The sequence below is a fragment of the Chiloscyllium punctatum genome, chromosome 4 (genome assembly GCF_047496795.1).
Source record: "Chiloscyllium punctatum isolate Juve2018m chromosome 4, sChiPun1.3, whole genome shotgun sequence".
Classification (NCBI taxonomy): domain Eukaryota; kingdom Metazoa; phylum Chordata; class Chondrichthyes; order Orectolobiformes; family Hemiscylliidae; genus Chiloscyllium; species Chiloscyllium punctatum.
The window spans coordinates 71,005,274-71,017,506 of record NC_092742.1 but is presented as its reverse complement, the minus strand read 5'-3'; the positions used below and the strand labels follow the sequence as shown (position 1 = coordinate 71,017,506).

The following is a 12,233-nucleotide window of genomic DNA, read 5'->3' as shown; positions in this document are numbered from 1 at the left end:
CTCTCAGCTCCGATGAGTACAAGCTCAAAGTGACTTTGGAGATGCTGGCGTTGGACTGGGATATATAAAGTTAAAAATCACACAACACCCAAACCTGTTGGACTATAACCTGGTGTTGTGTGATTTTTAACAAAGCTCAATCTACTCAACCTCTCCTCATAAGAAAACCCATAACCAGATTCAACCTGCTGAGAAATGTATGTTTCCTTTTTAAAGCCAAACATTAATTGTTACCAACTAGCCATTACCCATCTACCACCAACCCTCTTAATGTATTTTCCAAAAGACCATCGGCAATTTCCAGAAATATACAGCTCCTACATATCAGTTCACAGGATTGCGCTTGCTGAATATTTGAGGAAGTCATTTACATGTCATTGGTAAACTTCTAAGCTATAGCATTTAAATCACACAATTATTTTATGGTTAAGACTGTATTTTAAATGATTTGGATGGAGTACTTTAAAAGTCAGAGTAATTGTCTACTGCTACACTTGAATGTCCATTTGTACATCATTATGCTCACTAGGGTCAGGTATGGCTGACTCAATGCATTTATAAAAAGTAGTTACTCACGTGCCCTGCAAAGAAAACATTGACTCTGATACGGTGGAGAAGAGAAAGTAGGACAGAAACCCAACCTCAACATTTATTAGAATGTCCCAGGGGATTAGCATTTCTGTCAGGTAATCAGATTCTACAGAGAAGCTCATTACTTCCCAGTTGGCCTGGTGCTATTCATTTTGTGCAACATATATTCTTGTGTGTATTGAATAATAAATCAGCTAATGCTGCTGTGTCTCTTGGTAGTGCAGGGAGCAATTAGGTACTCTGAAAAACAATAAATGTAATTGACTAGCTAATTCAAATTAAAAAAAAGGAATGTTTTGATGCTTCCAGTAACTTGAGAAGACTCTAGAATCGGAAAATGTCCAATGAATTGTGTTGTTACAATGGACTCGGGCTGATGTGTCATTGAGATGTTGTACCAGCCAAAAGCCAAACTATTTTATTACGGATTGTTGCAAACAGGAAAGGAACTCCTAATAAATTGGTGGTATGAGCCTTTACTTACACTCAATAAGCCTATAATTGTGCGGCATTTAGTTGTTTGCTTACAAGTTCATTTCCTTTCACTTTACCATTCCATACATACCATGAGTAAATAAATATGGGTCCAATTACATTCTGAGGGAGGACAACGTTTGGTGAGGCAAACCTTGGGCTCCACTGCAAATAGCAATGACAAATTTTGCAAAATAATTACAGGGTTTTGTCCAGGTTAAGCATATCAATACATCCTCCCAAGCTTCTATCCTAGAAAATAACAGATTGCAAAGGAAGGAGCAGTCTTACACTTGTACTTGACAAGTGTAGAGTCAAGCTGTGCCCTGTTTATCAGTCTGGGAAACAGAAGTGCTCTGTTCAGTAAAAATGTATAAAGAGATTCCTTATAAAGACTGAAGTTTTGACTCAGTACCCAATTTGATCTAATGATATTTACCAGTGGTCTGTGAAAGCTTTCTGTTTGATCGAGGTCTCAGAATTTATCAAGTACTTCATGAACATAATTTACTGAAAGAGATCATTTTACTTAACTATTGCCTGTACTTTGTCTTGCTGTATTAAATGCTTGGGGTGAGGGGGTTAGCCTGAGTGAAGGCAGAGCCAATTCCAACCTGCATCAGTGTCCACAAATGAAAAGAAAACACGATGCAAAATTTTACATAATAATTGCTGTTCTTGCCCAATTTGTTTTCATTTAGGCCTTCAGTCCTAAGCCCACAGGGACACCTAGTATTCTGTATGACATAACTTTTTCACCCTCTCCAGATCGATAGTACTGTGAACACTCACCATACCATCATGTCACAATATTTCAACTTCCATATGCTTACAAATTGAAGAACAATTGACTATCATCATTGATGCATTAAGGTTTCTGAAAATAGGGGCTGAATTGAGTTTCTTCTATCCACTCTCATATGTAATTAATACATAAAATGTTCTGTAACATGGTACAGCCAGTTCTTATTAAATGATGAACTGCTTTCATTTTGTAGATGTAAGAATAGCACAAATCACAACATATGCTGATGGTGTGCAATCTTTAGCTGTGAACATGATAAAAATGTGTCATTTTGTCTACAATGCATCTAGTTAAAGAAGGTTATTCATCTGAATGTTGCTGTATTACTACAATATAAAAGGACAAAGTCTGTAATGTAATAGTGTTTCCACTTTGCCTTTATTCTCTTATTTAATGGTTTGTAACCTGACCATGTGCAGCCTCAAGCCTGAGCTGAACTTCATAAGAGCCATCAGCACAACTGCCTAATTCTATCTCTGCAACATAAACTGCTTTTACACTATTATACTCCATTTCTGCTACTAAAGTCCAGATACTTCCATTACAGACAATGCCTTCTTCATGTCTTCCTGTGCCTAATCTTATTCAATATTCTGTCATTTTCCACCTGTCTGACTCTTTTGTCTTCAACTCCAAATGTTATCAGCCTTCACTAGCTCCAAACTCTGATTCATTTAATCAAAATACTCATCCTTGTTTAATAAACTATTGGCTTGTTTTATATTTCTGCGTATTATTTGCTACATCCATGAAACAATCCCTTATTCTGTTTACCCTGGTATTTGAGCATAGTCTCATCCCACATCAATTCTGACCAATAAAACTTCAACAATTGTCAGCATAATATCAAGAACTCATTTTCTAAACAGCTCTGCCATGTTGATTCTCTCCCTAAAAATTATCCTTAAATCCTTTTGTTGCTTTTGACTGTTTTCTCCTAGCTTTCCTATTACTGCTTGGCATCTGTTTCTTTTTCTGTGAAGGGGCCTTGAACTTCTCAAGATGCAAATCAATGCAAGTAGTTGCTGCTCAGAGACGAACCAGAGCTAGACATTTTGCTTGAAATGTCCTCTTCCTTCCATGAACCTTTCATGTAGTGACATTATGAGCCAGGTGTATTGCCTAAGACCCATTGTATTATGGAATGAAACTGGCAGCTTTAACCCAATCCATTAGTTGGCATGCATATGTGTCATATTTAGCAACATACAGCCAAACCAAATGTATCTATTTTCCAACAATCTGTGCACATTGTAATCACGGTCAAACCTTATTGTGCGGTTTGCATCATCCTGTTCATGGTCCTGCATATCACCGTTGTCACCATGACTCTCTGGGATTAATAGTTCAGAGTCGTGAGATATAGACTCTTCCATGTCATTGATAAATCCACTGTTCTTTTCAACGTCATTGTCATCACTTCCTTCTTCCATTACTACATCTGATTCTGCACCAGGACTAAGCAAATCTATTAAAATACACAAGCCACATAAACCAATCACAAATTTTGTTGATGATGCCGTGACATTCATCTAATATATAAGTACCAGTTAAAGAGAAACATGTCTAGGATTCCATAGACTTTATAAATGAACACATGTAATAGTTAGATGCCAAGGAAACATTTCCTCTTGGCATTTGGCATCAGGTGTACAATTTTTTGACAGTTTAAATGATGTATGAACAGATTCCACAGGTGATGGCTCACCAAATCAGGTACTTGTGTGAAATATTCAAGTAAATCATTGTGAAAAAAGGAGTCAAGACTTTCCTTCAGAAAAAAAAACTTCAACGATAAGTCCTAATAGTCAGAGCAGGACTTTAGCACAGGTTGACATTCAGTACAGTACAGGGGAAGTGCTGCATTGTTAGAAGTGCTTTTTTTTTTGGATGAAATGCTATATCAGGGATCACTAAGTTGGAAATTAAACATCTGATTGTCCTATTTTGGAGAAGAACAGTGAAGTTATTCCTGATGACCTGGCCAATATTTATCCCTCAGTCAATAACACAGAAACAAATAATCTGGCCATTATCATATCGCTGTTCATGGAAATTTATTTGCTGTCACATGTCCAAAACTTCATTGACTGTAAAGTCCTTTGAAATACCCAAGAATTATGAAAACTGCTATATAATCACAAGTATTTCATTCTTTGGTTTGAGATGCAGAGAAGAACGTAAGTTCTAACTTGCCTCCATTAATAGTCACTTCACCAAGGCAATTATTTGGCACTTTTGGGGCACAACGTTTGTGACAGTTAAACTTGCAATCTAACAGGAAAGAAATGAAAGATTTAGTTAATAATGTATGATCAGCTCCTAAAATATTGTTAACACAATTCTTTGAAAAGCAAAAATGCAACATTTGTTGATTAAGTAAAGGAAAACATGGAAATCATGTTTTTAACTTTATAACAATATTTTAATTTTAATAAACATTTGACAATTGATCTTGGTCATATTCTGTGCAAATTTAAGTAGCTTGTATCCGAGTCAGTTCAGTGGTGCAGTCCACTGTGAGTTAGCACACTGGGAGCATGGAGACACATGGGAATAACCCTTCATCTCCAGTCAGTATCCAATCACAGATTTGAGAAACTAAATTGATGGGAGCTACTTCTACAGAGAGAGAGGTAAGTTAGAAAGAAATACATTTAAATAAGAGTCAATCAATATTTCTGTCTAACATTTTCTGATAGTTAGCTGAAGAGCAGCCTCTCAATAGGGAGGAAGCTGGTGTCTGTTCAATCAGATTGGAAATTGCAGCATGGAATAGCACAAAAGAAATTGCACTTCAGTAAAACACTAACTTTTCAGTAATGGAGCACATAAAAGGACTATAAAAGTAAGAAAATTGATAAGCAGTCTGATAGGAAGATCATGAAATCCTAAGCAAGGAAAGACTTTCAGTACATTAAGACCACTCTACACAAAATTAATGTTGTATTCTCAGGCTACTGAGGTCACTAGAAGATTAGCATTTTACTATTTACTAATAACTATTCTAAAAGAAATGTTGGATAATCAGTTTGAAGTGCTGCAGTCACACAAGCTGGTGAACAGTGAGTTACAAGATATTGATCCAAGTGAAGAAGTGGCAATATTGCCCAACTCAGGATGATCCTGATTGGAGTGGAACTTGGAGGCATTGCTGTTCCTGTGCTTTTTGGTTGGAAATCGCAGGGGTGGGGAAGCCTTGCTATAATATGTCCTGTGGAGAGTACACATGGCAACATGGGTGAATTGAGTGGTTATTTAAACTGGTGGATGGAGCACTGAACAAGCAGATTGCTTTGTCCTGAATTGTGCCAAACATCTCATTTTTTCATGACAGATGCAAGCATCCAAGCTAAAAGAGGATATTTAAAAGCATCACTGACGTGCTTTGCAATTGATGGAGGGGTTTTATGGGAGTCAGGAGGTGAGCCACGTACCACACAACATGCAGCTTTTGACCTATTTTTGCTATCACAGTATTTATGTAGCTGGTTCAATTGTGTTTCTGGTCAAAATGTACCCCTACCCCACACCCCTAAGGAGCTGATGGCGGGTAATTTGACAATGACAATAGCATTAAATGTCAGAGAAAATAGACAGGCTCTCTGTTGCTGCAGATAGGTACGGTTGCTATTTAATATCTTGAGCCTAGATTTTCCCAGGCCTTCATGCATGAAACATGGATTGTTGATTTATCAAAGGAATTTTACATGAAGTTAAATACTTTAATCATCAACAAAAGATCCAACATCTTAAGAATGGAAAAAATATTGTCAGTTAGTAACTGAAAGTAGATGGGTTTAGGGTACTATCTTGATTGCACTTGATTACTCTAGCATGGACTTCCTTAAAATATCAAGGTTATTACAATGGCCTCTCAGTCACTCTTTGACCAATTATGTTTAGTCTTCCAGCATGGTGATTGTCAGGAACTATCTATTCTTACAGAAAAACATACATATTGAGAATAGGAGTAGGCCAGTTGGCCCTTCAAGCCTCCTAAGACATTTGGTAAGATTGTGGCTGCTTTGATTGGGGCCTCAACTCAAGCTTCCTGCATATCCCTGATATCCTTTGACTTCCTTGTTAATCAACAATCTAGCTCACTCCATTTTGGAAATACTCAATGACCCGACTTAACTGCTCACAAGGGAAGAGAATTCCACAGACCCACACTCCTCTTAGAGAAAAGAATTACCTTCATCTGCTTCTTAAATGTGAGGCCCTTTATTTTTAAGCTGTATAACCTGAAATAACTCCACAGAGTCCAGTATCATGTCAACAAGTCACCCTTTATTGACACATGCATTGTACTTGACACTGGTGCAGATATGTTGGGTCATCAATACCGACTCTTAAAGCTTTAATTCACATAGATGGAATCCTCTTCTTAATGGCTTAGGACTTCAGGCACATACAATATAACAACAACATTTTTTATTGATAGTTTTATCAAATAAACATTTATCTTAGTGGGTGCTTGGCAGAATTAATATGTTTGAATTTTTACTCTGCTGCTGAGGGCATAAAATGTGAATGTAATCACACTTCTGCTTTCAATTCGACACAAAAGACTTTCAAGTATGTGTTGATGCAATGGGCATAATGGTATGTGATCTACCCCTGTCATGCATTATATGGTAGAGTCATGAAACCCCTTTGGGGAACACTTGAGTTTGACGGACTCAATGTATGAACATTAATGCAGTGTGACTGGTTCTAAAAATGCCTAGAATGTAGAGTTTATAGCTAATGGTCTCCAAATATCAAGATCATCTGAAAAACAGAATTATGTGCATGCTGGTAACTGTAATTTCTTCGTTACCAGTTCCAGTGTAAATGCAGCTTTTTTGCTTTTAATAGACTTTACCATTCAAACGGCTTAAAATAATTACAGGGTATACATTCAGATATTTAAATGTGACCTTATTAAGAACAAAATCAAAAGCTTCTCGAAATAATAATTCAGGACAAAATGAATAGTCAATTGGTCAAATTTGGATTAACTGAGCAAAGCCATCATGGAATTACCAAGAAAAATCAAGTAACATTGTGGAATTATTTTTGATGAGGAGCCAGAGAGGGTTGATGAGGGCAATGCTGTTAATATGCTGGACATGGACTCCTGAAACTCATTGAATACATCTCCGAGCAAAGTGAAACATCATGAAATGGAAGAAATAGTAGCAACATAGTTATGAAATTGGCTGAGTAACTGGGAACAGAATGTATTGGTGAGCTGTTGTTTTTCAGGCTGGAGGAAAGTTTATTGTGGGATATCCCAGAGTCAGTGTTAGTACTCCTGTTGTTTCTTATATGCATTAATGGTTGATCTTAGTTACAGATTGGAATTTCAAAATTATGGATGATGCAAAATGTGGAAACTTTGCAAATTTGAAGATAGTCAGTGTAGACCTTCAAAAGGATAGGTTGGTGGAATGGCTGAACAAGTAGCAGACAAAATAAATTCAGAGAAATTTGAAATAAATCATTTTGGTAGGAAGAAATCAAAGAGACAATATAAAATGTAGAGCATAATTTTAACAAAATGCAGGAGCAGAGGATCTGGATGCATATGTGTATAAATTATTTAAGATGGTAGGACAGCATCCAGGATTTTATAAACAAGGACACAGAATACAAAAGCAAGGATATATTAAATTTGTTTAAACACTGTTCAGTCTCACTGCATCCAATTCTTGGCCCCCCAGTTTAGGAAGAATGTGAAAGTGCTAGACAGAGTCCAGAAAAGGTTCACAAGAACTCTTCCCAAGAAGAGAAGTTTCAGTTACATTAATAGATTAGAGAAGCTGGGACTGTTTCTGGGAGAAGAGACGTTCACAGGAGACTTGATCGAGATAGTTAAAATCACGGAGAGATCTGGACAGAATATCAGCAGTTCTCAGCAGTGGAAGGAGTGAGCCCCAGAGGGAACAGAGTTAAGGTGACTGGCAAAAGAAGCAAGGCAACATGGAAAAAACATTTTCATTCAGTGAGTACTTAGGGTTTACATTGTTTGAAAGTGTGGTGGAGGCAGGTTCATTCAATGCACTCAATAACATTTTTCCCTGAAAAGGAAGAACATCAAGGACTGTGGGGACATGTCTGGGAGTGGTACAAGGTAAACTGTTCTTTCAGAGAGACAGAACTAACATGATTGGCAGAATAGCCTCCCCCTCTGTACTGTAACCATTCTGTAATTCTAACAGAGTTGTAAATAACGTGGAGCATTTGTAATGTTCCCAAGTCTAAGCTGTATTACAGATGGAAGCTCTTACATGTTACAAAGCCAACAGTTTCTGAGTTTTATGATACCACTGCTAAAGTACTAATTCTGTGAATTCCCTGTGAAACTTTGATTCTAAATTAACATGAAGATTAAGCACCTCTGGAAAATTCATCAATATATTTGAAACTGAAGCAATTTAGACTGGTCAAGAGTGATGAGGAGTTACAGCAGCTATGTGATAAAGTTAAAAATAGAATTGTAGGATACAAGTGTGAACAATGTGGAGTATATTAGGGACTTATATGATCAGGAGAGAGTTTGGATAGTTTTAAAGTACAGGATTATAACAGACAGAAATAGATATATAATTAGTAATGGTATCTTGATGGCTATCATTCAACAAAAGAAAACTATACAAAGAAACTGAAGTGTATTAATCTGAGAGAAATAAACACAATTGAACATATTTTTAAAAATATCTTTCTTAGATAAATTTCAACATTTGTCACTGTTTAGAGCAATAATGCATGCATATTGATTAGAATACTCACCTTTACACTGCACGCCCTGTCTAAAAAGGCCTCTTAACAGTTTCTTACAGTACTGACAAACAGTGGGACGAGTGTAGGAATGAATTACAAATGTGTGAGGCACTTTAACTTTGGAAAGGAAAATCTTATCCACTTGAATGGGGCGACCAATGTACGACTGTGAATTTGAGCGTTTCTCTCTTCCAATGAAAGATTCAGATGGTGTCTTCTGCTACAAGTACATAACAATAAAACATTATATTCTTTGTGATATTTTTCCATAACAGATTACAAAGATGCTTGAAAGATATTAAATACATGTTGAGTATCAATCAAATAGACAATAATTTATATCATACTGAATACAGCAAGATGATCTATTAATGGATTGCAAACATAGTAATATGTAAAAAGAAATAAAGATTTACTTAATTTCTCAGGAACTATACAGGTTCGAGACACATTTTTTATTCTTCACCATCTATTTTTTCTTTTACTATTAAACAGGAATTTGCACTTTGATTTGCTTAAATTTCTACATCAATTGGTTCACACTTAGCTATCAGACATTATACAGGCTGGAAAGACACACTGTTGAGTCAGTCTTAAAATGCTTCGGAAAGTGAGAGGGTTAAGTAAGTATTTGCAATGCGCAGTTATGGTAATAAGGTTGTACTTTAACAACATTATTTAGATTAATATACAAAATGAATATATGATCTTTATATTATCTTACTGAATTTGAGATGTGATTGTCATTCGCGTTTAATAATATCACAGCAGTCAATGTGTGCCTGAATTTTAAAATACTGTTTGATCTGACATTTTCTTTGAATTCTAAAACATTTGCACTCTATGTTTTCTCAGTTTCCGGCAGATGCTACGAGTACACCTATTATGCAACTTAAATACTAATGTATTGAACTCACAGTATGTTGGTATTTATACCACAAGTGTGAGGGTAGATTGCTGAATAACAAATGTTCTCATTTGCATAATTTATTCTACTGTCAGGAGTGGAATTGCTTATTCTGCCATTCATTCCTTTAGTAACCTCCCCACAACTAATTCGACAGCCATATTGTAATATGCTACACATAAATAATACTGAGGTATTGTCTACTCCTAATTCAAGTAGCTTAAGATGAATTATCCATTAACTAGGCAATATAATTAAACAAATACAATTGGAGCGAATGGTTGATTGGTATTTTTCACTCAAAAGTAGCTTCGAATTCAAAGCAGTTGCCTGTACTTTAGATGTCTCCCTCTTTGCCTCACTGGGACTTAAATACTGAGGAAATGTATGAAAACAAATCCTACAGCGTTACCTATAAGACCAAGTAAAATGGTGATATTTGTCTTGTAGCTTTGTGTTTGACAGCAGTCGGCTCATACCTGGAATTTCAGATTTTCACACTTTCAAGAAACCAGGCAGCCAAAAAAGTGAATCTATTTCTGTGACAAGTTAAAATGATCTTTTGCAGATTACAGTTCAAATTTGTATTTGCCTCTTTTGTGATGCAACGTAACTACTAATATTACTTAAAAATCACGGGAAACATTGATTTTACTAATAATAATTAAAATTAAATATGCCCCCCTAAAATGGAAAAATCTATAAATGCAACTTCTTGTATCAACACTAAACAACTAACCACAAAATATATGTCATGGGGGAATTGACACATAGCTACTCAAGATCTATCATTCATGAATAATTTTGTATAATTAATTGAAGAACAAATTGCAATTGATTACTGAAACCTGAATAGTTATGAGATCTATTACCACAGTTAATGGATCATTTCGTACTCAGTTATGTGGGTGGAGGGAATTGAACTGTCTGTCCTCTGTACTATTGGCTCACTTACAAACATTAATTTATACCGCATTGTTCAAGTTTCGAGAAGATTGAAGCCAGAAGAAGAAATTAAAACCTACATTGGCAATACACAATGGCAGAAGTATAGGGAAATTTTAGTGAAGACATTAAGTATTTATGTTCACAAACTAGTGTTGAAACTTTCACATATCTCAGACTTATTTATTGGATTTAAGCCATCAGTTGTAAAATTCATGTCCAACCATTTTCTTCAGACTGGTCAATATCAATTATGTGATTGTAGATGCTATACATAATAGGAGGTGAGCTACAAAGCTATAACCTGATTGTCAATGTTTCATAATACCAATTAAGGGAAACACTTCATGGAGATCTTCTCAACCTCAAGATTAAATTGCAACCTTGAAACTATATCTTTTGCAGTGGACAATGCATAATCATGCAGATTGAATTTTAAGAGTGCAAGATTTTTTGTTAAGTACATGAATAGTTGACAGTTAAATAGGCACAGCATCAATTGTATTAGAACTTTGTTGATTCACAAAGAGATTAGATTACAGGGAAATTTATAACCAACGTAACCGATGTACATGTTAATGGCACATGTTTGTGTTAATATGATTATCCATTTTACACAGTTCCACTGTTGCGTAATTGATGAAACATACAGTAATCTAGTTAACAAGAGACACTAATAACCCACAGCATTGATCAGCTTGAGTAGCAAAAACATCATATTGATTTCTGAAAGTGAATCTTTCTGGTTATAAAGATGTAAAGTAGATGTTATATTAACAGTGCAAGAGATAAGACTGAAGCATTCATAGCAATCGTCAGCCAGAAGTGCCAAGTGGATGATCCATTTTTGGCTTCCTTCAGTGGACCCAGTATTATAAATACCAGTCTTCAGCCAATTCAATTCACTCCATTTGATATCTATGGTTAGAGGCATTGGATATAGCAAAGACTATGGACAACATTCTGGCAATAATACTGAAGAACAGTGTTCTAGAACTTGCCTCTCCTCTAGCCTCATGTTTCTAATTCCAACCCTAACATCTACCTGACAGTGTGGAAAATTGTCCAGCTATGTCACGAAAATAAAAATCAAGACAGATCCAACCCAGCCAATTACCGCCCCATCAGTCTACTTTTGATCATCAGTAGAGTGTTGGAAGGTGTCATTAACAGTGCTATCAAGCAGCACCTACTCAGCAATAACCTGCTCAGTGACACCCAGTTTGGGTTCTGCCAGAGCCACTCAGTTCCTGATCTCATTACAGCCTTGGTTCAAATATCAAAAAAAAGAGCTGAATTCCAGAGAGGAAGTGACAGTGACAGTCTTTGATATCAAGGCCACATTGAACCATCAAGAAGCCCCAGCAAAACTGGTATCAATGGGTAGCTCTCTCTCTGCTGATTTGAGTCATACCTGGCGCATAAGAAAATGTTCTTGGTTGTTGGAAATCAGTCTTCTCAGCTCCAGGACATCCCTAGAGGAGTTTCTCAGAGTAGTGTCACTAGGCCCAACCATCTTCAGCTGGTTCATCAATGACCTTCCCTCCATCATAAGGTCAGAAGTAGGGATGTTCGCCAATGATTGCACAATGTTCAGCACCATTTATGACTCCTCAGATACTGACGCAATCCATGTTCAAATGCAACAAGATTTGGATAACATCCAGGTGTGGGCTTACAAATGGCAAATCACATTTGCACTACACAAATGCCTAGGAATTACCATTTCCAATAAGAGAC

At 36.3% G+C, this 12,233-nt stretch overlaps 1 protein-coding gene across 2 annotated transcripts in view; it reads right to left on the bottom strand.

The window, feature by feature from the left end:
* The window catches only part of prkd1 (protein kinase D1), a 350,796-nt gene that overhangs the window by 41,930 nt on the left and 296,633 nt on the right, over nt 1-12,233 (bottom strand). For both annotated transcript variants that reach the window (XM_072569008.1, XM_072569009.1), the window contains 3 exons: nt 8,651-8,861; nt 4,067-4,144; nt 3,140-3,338 (listed from right to left, as the gene is read on the bottom strand). In XM_072569008.1, coding sequence (XP_072425109.1) covers nt 3,140-3,338; nt 4,067-4,144; nt 8,651-8,861 — 488 coding nt within the window. The remainder of the gene's footprint in view (nt 1-3,139; nt 3,339-4,066; nt 4,145-8,650; nt 8,862-12,233) is intronic.